General features: G+C 38.9%; 1 protein-coding gene across 8 annotated transcripts in view; it reads right to left on the reverse strand.

The window, feature by feature from the left end:
• CLIP1 (CAP-Gly domain containing linker protein 1) overlaps window positions 1–12,386 on the reverse strand; it is a 52,631-nt gene that overhangs the window by 9,337 nt on the left and 30,908 nt on the right. For 4 of the 8 annotated variants that reach the window (XM_010720145.2, XM_010720143.2, XM_010720144.2 and 1 more), the window contains 7 exons: window positions 11,845–12,001; window positions 11,026–11,191; window positions 10,716–10,931; window positions 7,475–9,757; window positions 6,182–6,319; window positions 4,800–4,906; window positions 2,375–2,495 (listed from right to left, as the gene is read on the reverse strand). In XM_010720145.2, the coding sequence (XP_010718447.1) occupies window positions 2,375–2,495; window positions 4,800–4,906; window positions 6,182–6,319; window positions 7,475–9,757; window positions 10,716–10,931; window positions 11,026–11,191; window positions 11,845–12,001 (3,188 nt within the window). The remainder of the gene's footprint in view (window positions 1–2,374; window positions 2,496–4,799; window positions 4,907–6,181; window positions 6,320–7,474; window positions 9,758–10,715; window positions 10,932–11,025; window positions 11,192–11,844; window positions 12,002–12,386) is intronic. The other 4 variants (XM_010720150.2, XM_010720147.2, XM_010720148.2 and 1 more) reach the window with 1 other exon arrangement.

Below are 12,386 nucleotides of genomic sequence, written 5' to 3' on the forward strand. Positions count from 1 at the left end.
ACTGCTACATTCTGTGCTTTCTTCCCTATTGTCCAGTTTTTCAGCATTTGCTGTATGAAATACAGCTCCACAAGCAATGCTGGTCTAAGACATCTTCTTTCTCAGCATCAGCACTCGTTCTCTTAAACCCAACGGAGCAGTTCTTCATAGCAACATTCTTTCAGTTCCATAGTCAGCCTGAAGCAAAAAAGTCCAAGCAGTGCTGAAACTCGGTGCCTAAATACAGTGTGTGTTCAGAATAAAAGAGTTGTAGAATCTGTGTGAACATGCTAACCTGAGAAAGGGCTATCAGTGCCAGAGTCCTCAAGAACCTGGTTGAGTCAAAGGCTGAACAAGTTGACTTTAAGTTTAGGTTTAGCGCAGATCCAAAGGAAACATGAAAAAAGTTGCATTCTGAAGGCTAACAGCAGGTCTCCATCAGACTGAAGAGGATGATTAGCACCAGTTAGTACTTTATGTGCTCCAGAGAATGCTCTCTAGGAGGATATCCGTCTTCCACTCAAGGAACCAAGAGATCTAACAGTTCCGGGCAGATGCACTGCACATCTCATCAGTAAGAATTGAACAGTACTGAGCTCATTGTGTAACACCTGGAAGAGAACCTGCATTCTACATGACACTATTTTGCCTTTGCTCCTTTTGTCATGGCAGAATTCCCTGGAACAACCAAGGCCTCTCCCAGGCTGTTAAGAGCCCATACAGCTCACTGGATCAAATACGACCTTTAAGAAATGCAACAGCACTCCCACATTCCCCAAGTTCACACTGGAAATTGGAAGGTAAACAGGCTGTTTCTCAAGCTCTAGCAGACCTTCCACATCTTAGTTATGGGAGCCATCTGCTTATGGACAGAAAAGGTCATGGTGAAAGTGAACTGAGAATAGTCCTGTTTGCAAGGTGATTGGCTCTTCGTGCTTCACAGATCTGGCACTGAGATTGGATTCCTGCTGACAGATCCACAGGCAGATAGGATGGAGACACCAAGACTGCTCTGTGAATTCATCTAGAAACTACATGAGGCCACAGTGAGACTGCATTCGCCTCTGCCAGCCTTGTGGCTGAAGGGCCCCTTCCTTCAGGGACTTTCTGACTGGCTATTTAGGATAGGCAGAAAGATTTGAGCGATGTCGCTGACTCCTTTTCAAGTTACAACTCTTTCAAGAAAATAACAGGTTGCCTCAAAGATTCTGAAATAATTTAAGAAAACATGTGGGAGTGGGGAGCAGAGCTCCCACTGGCTATTTAGGATGACAGCATTCTGTTATCACATCACTACTCAGATGCATCATGACTCAGTGGCTGAGCCCACACGTCTGGGACTCAGGTTAATCATCTCCAAAGGCTCTTCAGGATGAAGAAGCTCATGCATTACTCCTAGCAGCAGCCAAAAGGATTTAGAAACTTGCTAGATCTGTAGTTTCTCATCCTCAGTATTTCAAAGCAGGTTAGGTTCCTTGGGTGAAAAGCCAGCCTCTTGGCCTCAAAAGTGTCAGCCTGTGTTACAGGATGGAAGACATCTCTTCCACTGCCACTGAGAGCACTCATACCCGTTTCTGCAGAAGAGCTCTCTCAGCCAGTACACAAAGCCATGCTCCACTCTTGCTTTTAATCTAGATGTTCCTTGGATGCCTTCATGGTGTCATCACGAGAAATGCTCCACAAGGAATGAAACCACCATATCTAATGGATGTAAATCTAATATTTCTCTAGCAAGAACCAGTGCTGTAAGCTGTATAACTAAGCACATGCTTTAAGATTCCAATGAGTCCAAGTGTAATATTAAAAAAAAAAAGTGTTTTTTTCCTATAAACTATAAAAAAAAAACAACAACCTCACATGAATTCTAGTCCTCCAGTACCCAATACGTGACTGCAGCACTGTTCATGTACATGCACAGTATCATGTCTAAGTAAGTATACACATGCACAGTGCTTTTTATAGACCCCAACAAGTAGTTTTAAATAGTATTCTGAAAGACATCCTAAATATTCTTTCTTTTCATGGGAACGGAGAGCAGGAATAAGGAGAAGAATTAAATAGATTTCTTTAGTACTGCTTAGATGGAGATCTCATAGTTGTATAATAAAACTACACCTGACAGAAATAGAAGGTGTCTGTTAATACATTTGGCTAAATCATATTTAACTTATGCTTATTTCCAAGCCTCCTAAGTATCCTTTGTAGGTTACACAACCTTCTGTTAGCCTGCAGTACTAACCTCCCAGTGCAGGTGGTTTCCAAATTTATTTTAAAACATTCTCAGAACAACTCATCTTTCACTCACAAGCATGCAGTGCAACGTCACCCAGACATCAGTGGAAACAGCATGTACCACACTTTCACCACACATCAGGAAACGTTCCAGCCACTCTACCTTCTGATGACTTGTGACTTCGTCCCTGCTTCTGCCCAGCTCCTCGGCAAGTTTCACGTTCTCCTCTTGCAAAGCTGCAAGCTGCTGGGACTTCTGAGCAGCTGCCAGCTTCAGCGCTTCGCTGTGAGGACAGAGAGTGCATTGTTACCATAGGAACGAGGGAGGCAAGAAAAAACTGTGGGAGAGAATCAGCTTCACAGCTTGGAAAAATACATCTAGGTCACGTGCCTGGTGGGACTGATAATAAAGATGACGAGCCATACCTCGCTGCACACGGATAGGCTTAACCCTGAAAAGAGACAGCAGCACAAAATGATCGCTTCCTTCTCCTTTAAATGCATCAGAACTCAAGGAAATGCAGGGAAAATTCAGTCTGCTCGTTCTGCACATTTCCAGTGGTTATCGAGCACTTGGATTTAGGAACATCCCTCACAGGAGCTGCTGGTGAGCTGCACAGCCCAGACATGCTCAGAAATGAACGTGGCTGAGTACTCTGCAGTTAAAGCATGAGAACTGGTTTTAAAAACAAAAAAAGCTCACAGTCTCTCAGCGCTCCCTGCAAGGTCTGCCACCCAGACAACCAAGAATGTGCGAGATTGTGGGGTCAGCTGCTCCGTTCTTGTTATTTTTCAGGTACAAAACCAAACAACAAAACAAAAGCTGAAGTATATCTGCAGGTTTCATTTTGCTATTAATACATATTGTTTTCTTAAAGTAAGTTTATTTTTGATTTGTTTTTGCCTGCCTGGGGGACAAGTGACTAACCTAAGTTCTTACAATATTTGAATATATCTTAAAAAAAATGAAAAAGGTTTGCTTAACTTCAATAAATGGGAACTTCTATGACTGGGTTTTGTTTTCATAAAAAGGAGTCTCAGTGCTCCAATGTGCCAATATTACACAGAGTTAAACCCTGACTGGAATATTAAAAATACTTGTGTGGCTGTGGGAGGCAGGAGAACCCAGGAGTCAGAAACTCACTCAAGTACTTCAAAACAGAGGAACTCTATGGGCTGTTATTGAGCACAGTTCAACAAAAGGAAGTCTGATTTACCTTTGGAATTTAGCACGTGATATGACTTAAGATTTTCCAACCACTTCTCCAACCCCTGATCTCTAGCTGCACCACTAGAGTAGCTAGCTTTCTACTTCTTGACCAGTTCTCAAGCCATCCAGACTTGGATTAAGCCGGCTGGCTCTCCTCACTGAATGCTGATTCAAATGACCTTGGTACGCATATACCTGCTGACACGGGCGCATACCCGTCTGTAACCATGACTGTTTGTTCAAACCAGTCTTCTCTTGAAAAAATTACAGTCTAATATATTTTGTCTTTCCATGAAATCAGCCTGCTAGCCCCCATACTGCCCCAGCATTTCAGCAGCTGGTCTAGAAATGATTGTTTTGCTTTGGCATTTCCCACGAGCTTGGAGGCAGGCAGAAATTGCAGAATGAAATCCCACCTTTCTCTGCAGGGTTGCTCTCTATTCAGGCAGGCTTTTAAAAGCAAGTTAAGAATGGTCACACATTGAGAAAGTAAGTATTCATTCTGCGTGCTCATTTCCTTTGTGTCCTGCCTTGACCTCAGAGCAGTGGTGAGAACTGTCACAAAATGACTTATGGAACTAATAGCAATAATTAATCTTAGATGCTCTTATCTATCAGTTCAAATTCTACATTCCAGCTCTCAGTGTGCAGGCAGGAATATAGATTTGTGATTTCATGCATAACATCTCAGAGCTGTGGGACTTGCAGCTCCTGGACAGCAGTAACAACATGGCTGGGCTTTTATTCACAGCAGCTCACTCACAGCTTTGGTACAACAACACTGCACATACGGATTACTCTGTGCCAGATGCTCTGCAGTTACTCTGTGTGCAATGCTACACATTACAGTACATAAGCAATAGTTTCTCAAATGACAAATGATCAACTCTGATTTTACATATTTATATACACGGCATTTGTATGGTACCAGTTAGACAATAAGAGCACAGTGTGGCAAGTGGAGTAAACTGGTCATCATGAGAAATAAAAACAGAACCCAATTTTCAACGAACAATATCTCTTAAAACTACTTGATGCTCCAAGTATACTTACAAGAAAATACTGTTTGGATTTGATAACAATTAAGGTTTTAAAATAATTTAGTGCCCTCAGGCGGCAGAACTAGATACTTCCTCCAACAAACAAATTATTTCAAAGCTTGAATGAAGGATTTGTTCATAATGTTTAGAAACTCAGGAGCAATATTCTGATTTCAAACTATATGCCTGCCAAACCAGTATCTAATTTTGATAAAATATCTGCTTTATAAATAAGGATACCAGAGAAGTACTGAATTTCTTTTTTCTGATTTTTTTTTTAAGAAAGATAAATGTAACTACAAAGTAGTGGTTTAACAAACGTACACTGAAATACTTACAATTCTTTTTTAAGTTCTTCCACTTTCTTGTTCTCCAGGTTCAGAAGTTCCTTTGATTTAGTGAGTTCCTCTTCATTTTTCAAGTTGTTTTGTTTAAGCATGTCCAACTGAAAGAGAAAAAAATACCAATTACGCAAATGAACTATGCTGTCTTCAGGTGCATCACTTGGAAAAGTATTCAGGGAGACAGAGGCCTGAGCTGAGCTATTCCTTTTTGTCATTTTTGTTCATTAAATTAATTCAGATCATTTGTACTGAGAAGCATTTGTCCAACAGAACAGGTTGAGCCCTTCTGAATTCAAGTCCAGAGCACAAAGAATTCAATCTCCTCTTCAGAGCAGCTTACAGTAATCTGATGTATAGACCCTGGTATAAAAGGTCCAAAGCACCTCCATTTTAAATGCTATGCATCTCAAAGTCTTTTTTTTTTACTTTTTTTAAATAACTCAATACTGCATGTTGAAATTAGCTCTTCCCTTTGATATTTAGTCCTCTAAAATAACTGATAAGAAGTTCTCCTTTACCATACCTTAATTTCTGAGGAACAGAAGCCTGAATGTTGTGCTTGCAACCATAGGAAATCAATTCCTTCCAGAGATCTTGCTGCACAGGTCAGATTGTTGCTTATCTATTTACTGAGCTTGCATTTACCAGTGAAATCCCACAGGCTTGTGAACCTTATTTGTTTGCATTCACTGACACATTATATTACATAACAGATAATCTTCAGCCACTCTCATGGCATTACAGGACCCTGTGCTTGATTTTCTTTTTTTTTTTTTAAATCCCAGAAGAAACTCCTGCCATTATTAACGTCATTGCTTTTAATTCTTGAGCCATCAGATCTCCTTGGAAAACATTACTGTTTCTGAACAAGCTGTGGCACTTAGGTTAGCCCAGCTGTCCACTACCCATTATTAGGAGAGCTGCACAACACAAAATGATGATCAAAAAGAGGCAACAGAGCGCTCCACATCTGCAGAAAAGCTGCCAGTTGGATGTCAGATGAAGATATTCTGGGGCCTAAGTGTGTAGAGGAGATTAGTGAGGACATTTTTCCTGCCTTCAAACCCTGACGTATGACAAAGTGGCAGGGCACAGACTGAAAAACAGGTGCTTAGAGGAATGCTGTAATTGTTGGACTGTGAGTTCTGTGGGTCATCTGTGCTCGTGCTTTTGTGCAGCACACTTCACTGCAGTGTGAGGCTGCACCCGACACAACCTCAGGGAACCAAAGCATCAGTCTGAGTTGTGTTTCATACCAGAAAGTGACCAAAGCCTAGAACACAGATTTCACACACTACATAGACACTGCAAGAAGGGTCCAAATCACTCACAAGCTAGGCAATACTTTTCATATAAAAGCATTTAAATATGATTACTTCATTCTGCAGCTTCTCATTTGTCTGTCTCGAGTTCTCCAAAGATGCCAAAGTTTCAATCTTTTCTTGGTGAATGGCATCCTTCTCTTTGGTCACCTTCTCCATGGTCTGTAAAACTTCTTCTGCTCTTTTGTCAGCCTATGTATAAAGGGAGGATGGAAGGAAAGAAAATATTACCAGTGGGACATCTGAAAGCAAAAGAGGAACCACAATACTTTATGCACAGCTCAACTGTTTGCCAGCTGCTTTCCAATTAAACACGGACTTCAACAGGAATGTACTTGCATTCTGAAGCTGCATAAAGTATAAAAATAAGTGGCCATGAGTAGATCCACTTCCATGCAGAAATTGATTGGAATCTCATACTTGTGTCACCACTGAGGAAGCGTGTTTCTTCTTTTTAATTACCTGGATTTCTATTTACCGCCGCTGTGATTGCTCTTAGATTTCTGAACACTTTAGAGAGTAGTAGCTCAGTAGATATTCACTTCCAACAGACCGCTCCATTTTCAGAAAATGTGAAATTATAAAAAATGCTAAAAATGTGAGAATGAGTTAAAAATTAAATAACAAATAAAGCCAATGATCACATTGTTTTAGTGTTCTTCATTATGCCCTCATAAAATGAAATAATTCATAAGTGTATTTTAATGTCTAGGCAGGCATAATGCATTCCTGTAGGATATCTCGATTCCATTTTGCATTAAAAATGATTTTATGGGCTTCAAGCCAAAGTAAAATTCAAACTACTATTCAGAATTTGTTGGTGGTGAATACAAAACACTTCTGTGAATAAAAAGAACACAGTGGTTGCCAATATCTAAAAGTCCTACATTGCAAATTTAAATGGTTCTCCTGCATTGTTTTCTTAACCCAATGACATTTACAGCAGCAGGACATTGTTTTATACTTTTGGAGTAACACAGATTTGTATTTCGTTGCAATTCCTCCTCCAGCTCTTAAGCTGCAAAGTACTTTGACAGAGGAACGGCCCAGTTTTCCTAACAGATTCAGAAAACAAACCTTCCTTTTATTCACAGTTTTTGTTGTTTTCTTGCAACATTCAGCAACAACATAGGCTCCCATATTTAGGAATTATTTAAAAATAAATGTTATAATTGAAATATCTTTCAGACTCACAACCTGAAAAAAATCCAAGATAATGAGAACAAAATTCCAGCCTCTTCATACTGAGGTGAAGTGCTGATTGTGCAATGAAGTGCAGAGAGAAAACCATTGAGTTAGTGCTCAGTATTAGTACAACCATACTTGATTGTTTATGTATTTCAATACCTCAATTTTTTGCATAAATGTTTGGGCCTGGAGAGTCTCTATTTCTCTTAGTTTCAAAGCCAGATTGCTCATCTCCTCCAGCAGCAGCTCGTGTTTTTTCTCAGAGAACAGCAGTCTGCATGAGAAGTCTGCATCACTTTGCTCTAGAAGTGCCACTACTTTCTCACGCAGTTTGCAATATTCTTCAGACAATTTCTCCTTCTCTTTTATTATTTCTTCATTAATGATGACCAGGCTCTTCCACTCAGCATGCAGACTTTCATTTTCCTGAACTAACTCCATTTTCTCCTTCTCCGTCGCCTCATATTTGTGCTGAAGTTCATCTAGCTTCACGGAGACACAGCTGTGTGTGTCCTCAAGTTCTGCTTTTGATACAGACAGGGAAGTAAAGTCACTGTTCAGTTGCTCAATTTTGGATGCCAGCTGCTCTGTTTTTGCACAGAGAACCTTTTTTTCTTTAATTACTTCCTCCAGTTTAGTTTCAGATTTTTCTTTTTCCTGAACCAAAAGCTCTTTCTCAGTCAGAAATTCTTTATTTTTCTCTCTCATCACTTCCATCTCCTTCTCTAAGAAACTGATGTTCTTTTGTAGCTCCGAACATTCCAACAAAAAGGATTCCTTATCCAATATTCTAGCTTTCTTTTCTACAGTCAAGTTTTCTTTCATATTCTCAACCTCACCAGTTAACTTCTGGCATTTATCTTGCAATTCAGTCCTCTCTCTGTTCAGTATTTCTATATCAGAGGAACAGGTACTGAATGAAGATGACAGGACTTGCTTGGCAAGTGATACAGCAGCCAGTTCATTTTCTAATGTTCTTCTGGCATCGTGGGCCTCCTTCAGAAGATCTGAAAGGTCACTTTTACAAGCTATCAACTCTTGATTTTCTAGCTTCTTCTTCTTTAGTTCTTCCTCGAGGGCTTCAATGGAATCTTTGAGTGTGGTATTCTCTTGGACCAGAACAGTCCTGGCTGAGAAATCCAGCTCCTGTTTTCTCTTCATATCAGAAACTGCGTTTTCAAGAGACTTCTTCTCATCAACAAGCTCAGAGTACTTTCTCTCCAAGTCATCCTTCTCTCGCAGGAGAGCTTCATTGTGCTTTTCAAATTGCAATGACTTAGAAAAAACAGATTCCTTTTCCAAGTTCAGTGCATTTATCTTCTCAGTGAAGGCTCTCTCAGCAAGCACAGCATCTGCTGTGGCCTTAGCGAGCTTTTCAGTAACTGCCTTATTTTCATTTAGAAGTTTCTCCCTTTCAGTCAAAAGCCTTTGTTCTGATGCAGAAAGAGCCTCTTGAAGCAAATGAATACGTTCAGAGTTAGATGTCTCTCTTGAGGATTTCATTTCTTCAAGAAAATTAGAGAGATTAGAAAGGGAAGCCCTCAACTCCATATTGTCTTTTGTCATTTTTTCAAGTTTCTCACGTTCAGTCTCTAGTTCTGTTTGCATCTCGTCTCTTCTCACATTTAATGCCTGTTTTTCACTAACAGTATTGGCCAAACTCACACACAGCTCTTCTCTGCTTTTCAGGAGCATCTCCTTCTCAGACTGCAGACTCTGATTTGTCTGCAGCAGACAGTCAATTTGAGTTTTTAAGGCTATATGTGTACTCTTTAGATCCAAGTATTTTTCTTGGGCTGAATCTCTCTCTGCAGTCAGAGTTGACACTTCTTGTAGTAGCTCTCTTTGATTTCTAGCCAGGTCATCATAAGAACTTTGCAGTTTCTGAATGACATCATCTTTGTCTTTAATGACTGCATCATTCTCTTCCAAAAGCTTCTTCTGATAACGCTCCAGTTCTTCCCGTTCCTTGATATGTTTCTGACATGCCACATCCATAGCATCTTTGTTGGCCTGAAGTTCTTTCAACTGTTGGAGCAAAGTTGACTCTGAAGACCGGAGAGCATCATTTTCTTGAGATACCTTCAGAAGATCTGCCTGTGCTGTCTCTATTTCAGAGAGCAATTTGCTTTTCTCAGAAATCAGTGCTACCTTTTCTGTGCTTTCCTGATGACTTTTGGCCTCAGCTTCTTCTTTCTGCTTTAGAATTTTTTTATTTTCTGAATTAAGTTCTTCATTTTTTGTCCAAAGCTCTTCTCCATCTTTCTCAACTAACAAAATCTTTGACTCCATCTCTAGGTGCTGTGATAACAATGACTCTTTCTCTAATTTTAGAGTATTCCTCTCCTGTGCCAGAGTCTCTTTTTCTGATATTAAATCCCTCATCTTGTCTGACATTAGTTCAATCTCTTTTCTGGCTGATGCTAACACAGAGCTCAAGGACTAAAGAAATAAAGTCAGGGAGAAGGGAAAACAAAAATGAAGTCAAGCAGACAAATGAGAAATGTGGATTAAGGGCAAACAGTGCTATTGTGATTTAAGTTTTTTAAAAAACTGCATATATTCTGGCACAGAGCCCCTCTGCAAACTAAACTGTTGACAACACACCAATGATATTTCATTACAAAACATCCACAAGGAAATATTTTGGTGGTTTCATAGTTTGAAGGCTATTCCGTACTCATCATGTTTTTTAAACTGCTCTCAATGACTCTTCTGAATGAACATTGCTCAGAAAGAAAAGCTACAGAATGGTTTCATCAGAATCTAAGTTAAAATGCGCATTACATACTGCCTTCAATTCCCAAAGTAACCTTCTGTAATTAGTTCTCCTCATGATTCTGCCCAAGAAATATTGCCAAAACACCACGTAAGTGATGTACCTAAAAGTTGACTTATTTGCCAATTAATATACTGAACATTTTGCTGAAGCATAAAACATTATAGCCACTAACTAATCTAGGATGAAAGCAGCAGTTATGTCAAAGAAACAGGAGGCAAAATGTAAATTATTCAAGTCAAGATTCATATCAAATAGCTATACATAATACAGGATCATACTACAGAGCAAAATTTCAAGTGTGTAACACCTTTAAATGAAGTATTTCACAACATATTTTATTTAAAATTCATGCATTTGTAACACTGAGAATAATATTTGGCTCCAACTTACTGTCAAGTAAGTCAATAAAATATCTATGAAGATAAAATGGTAATGAATAACCAGCTGGTTGCGTGTGCTTCATTTCCCTAATCAACATTAACCTACCATGGAAAAATTCAAACACTGTAAATAAACTACTATAAAATGGTGAAGCCAGGAAAAAAAACAAATCAGCGAGTCACTGAAATACAAAGATTTGAATTTGAAATTACTTGCAAAATAAGAAAGTATACATACTTTAGCCTGTTCTGCTTGCTTTTTCAGCTCCTCAGCCTGTGTTTCCAACTCATCATTTTTCTTTTGTGCAGTTTTCAGTGCCTCTTCTGCATCCAACAAGTTCTGCTTAAACCCTTTGATATCTGCATCGTGTTTGGTGATCATCTCAGAAGTTTCTTTTTCATACTTTGCCTGAAGATCCTTATACTGACTTTCACTGGTCTCCATTTGCTTTTTCTAATAGAAAATAAAACAGTTGGAACACAGATGCCGTGGTACATCACAGTAATTATTCTCAATATAGTTAGCTAGTGCTTTTTAAACTTCTTACCATGTCCATTAGTTGATCCTGCATTTTTTTCAGCTCTTCTTGATGAGTCTTGAGAGTTTCTTGCTGACTCTGCTCAGCTTTCTGTGCTGTCTGTTCCACATTTTTCTGAAGCTGAACAGCCTTTTCATTTGCTTTTGTAAGCTCAAGTTGTATTTGCTCCAACAGCCTAAAAAGACCAAATAAAAGAACATTACTTTTAGCTGACAGCATGACAAACTCTGAGGTAAAAGACTCTAAATTATGTTGAAGTCCTATATTCTGTCCAAACGTTTAGAAAGAGATTTTATTATTTAACATAATTGGAAAGTTCTGCTAAATTAAATGTACACATGTGGGAACGACATTTGCTTGTGTGCATAGCAACACTTCTGCCACTTAACTCGAGCCCAGCCTGGGGTTCTGTAAAAATAGATTGTGCATAGAATAGTTTTTATTTGAAAGAAACTACATTTTCTCTTGCTGGTCAAAAAAGAAACGGAAGAGTCTCTTCTGTATTCAAATAAATTAAGTTTTTTGGGTAACTAAATAGTTATGAAGCACAATCATGAGACAGTATACACCTAAAATGTTCATTTATTCTGGACTGTTAAAAGTGTATGTCACATAGAATTGTAGAAACTAAAAAAACACCAAGACTCTCTTCAAGTAAATGTGAGGAGACTATTTTGATGAATTAAGTCTGATAGACTAAATTCACTTGTCATATCAATGTGACACCCAATGTGACTATCTTGCTCAGTTATTTGCAAAGAGAAAATGAGAAGCAGGAAATGCAGGAGTAAAGAATTAACGTGAAAATATCCTGAAATGATGGAATACCTTTCTTTTAACCGTAGCTCATCATTCATTTTCGTAAGCTGGGCAGAGCTGTCTCCTGATGACTTCATGATCTCTGCAATATCATTTTCTAGTTTGGCTTTAGCTTCAGACAGTTGCTGTTCTCTCTCTTCTCTCTCCTTCAGTTTAGTCTCCATCACTGAGCAAAACAAAGGTTAGTAGTCTAGTAAGCTTAAGAGAAAGAGTATGCACTGATTAGCTAGAAGACCATAAAGAACTATAAACAAAATTATATTGATACTAGAGACCATCTGAATTATCTTTCTGAAACTAAAAATTATAATTGGTTTGAACTTTGCACTTTTAGCTGTAGCAGAAGGTTAAGAACACTTTAGAAATAGTGGTAAAGCAACTACCTAAAAGATCTTTGTTTCAGAAGTGATTCACTTAGTTTCAGGACATGAGAAGTTATGCTATATGTGTCAGATAGAAATGAAGCAATATAACAATAGAGACATGCACACCTCACCAACAGCATAGCAGGAAGAAACAATGCAAGCACCATGAAGGTACAGTAAAAAAGT

The sequence above is a fragment of the Meleagris gallopavo genome, chromosome 17 (assembly GCF_000146605.3).
Source record: "Meleagris gallopavo isolate NT-WF06-2002-E0010 breed Aviagen turkey brand Nicholas breeding stock chromosome 17, Turkey_5.1, whole genome shotgun sequence".
NCBI lineage: Eukaryota > Metazoa > Chordata > Aves > Galliformes > Phasianidae > Meleagris > Meleagris gallopavo.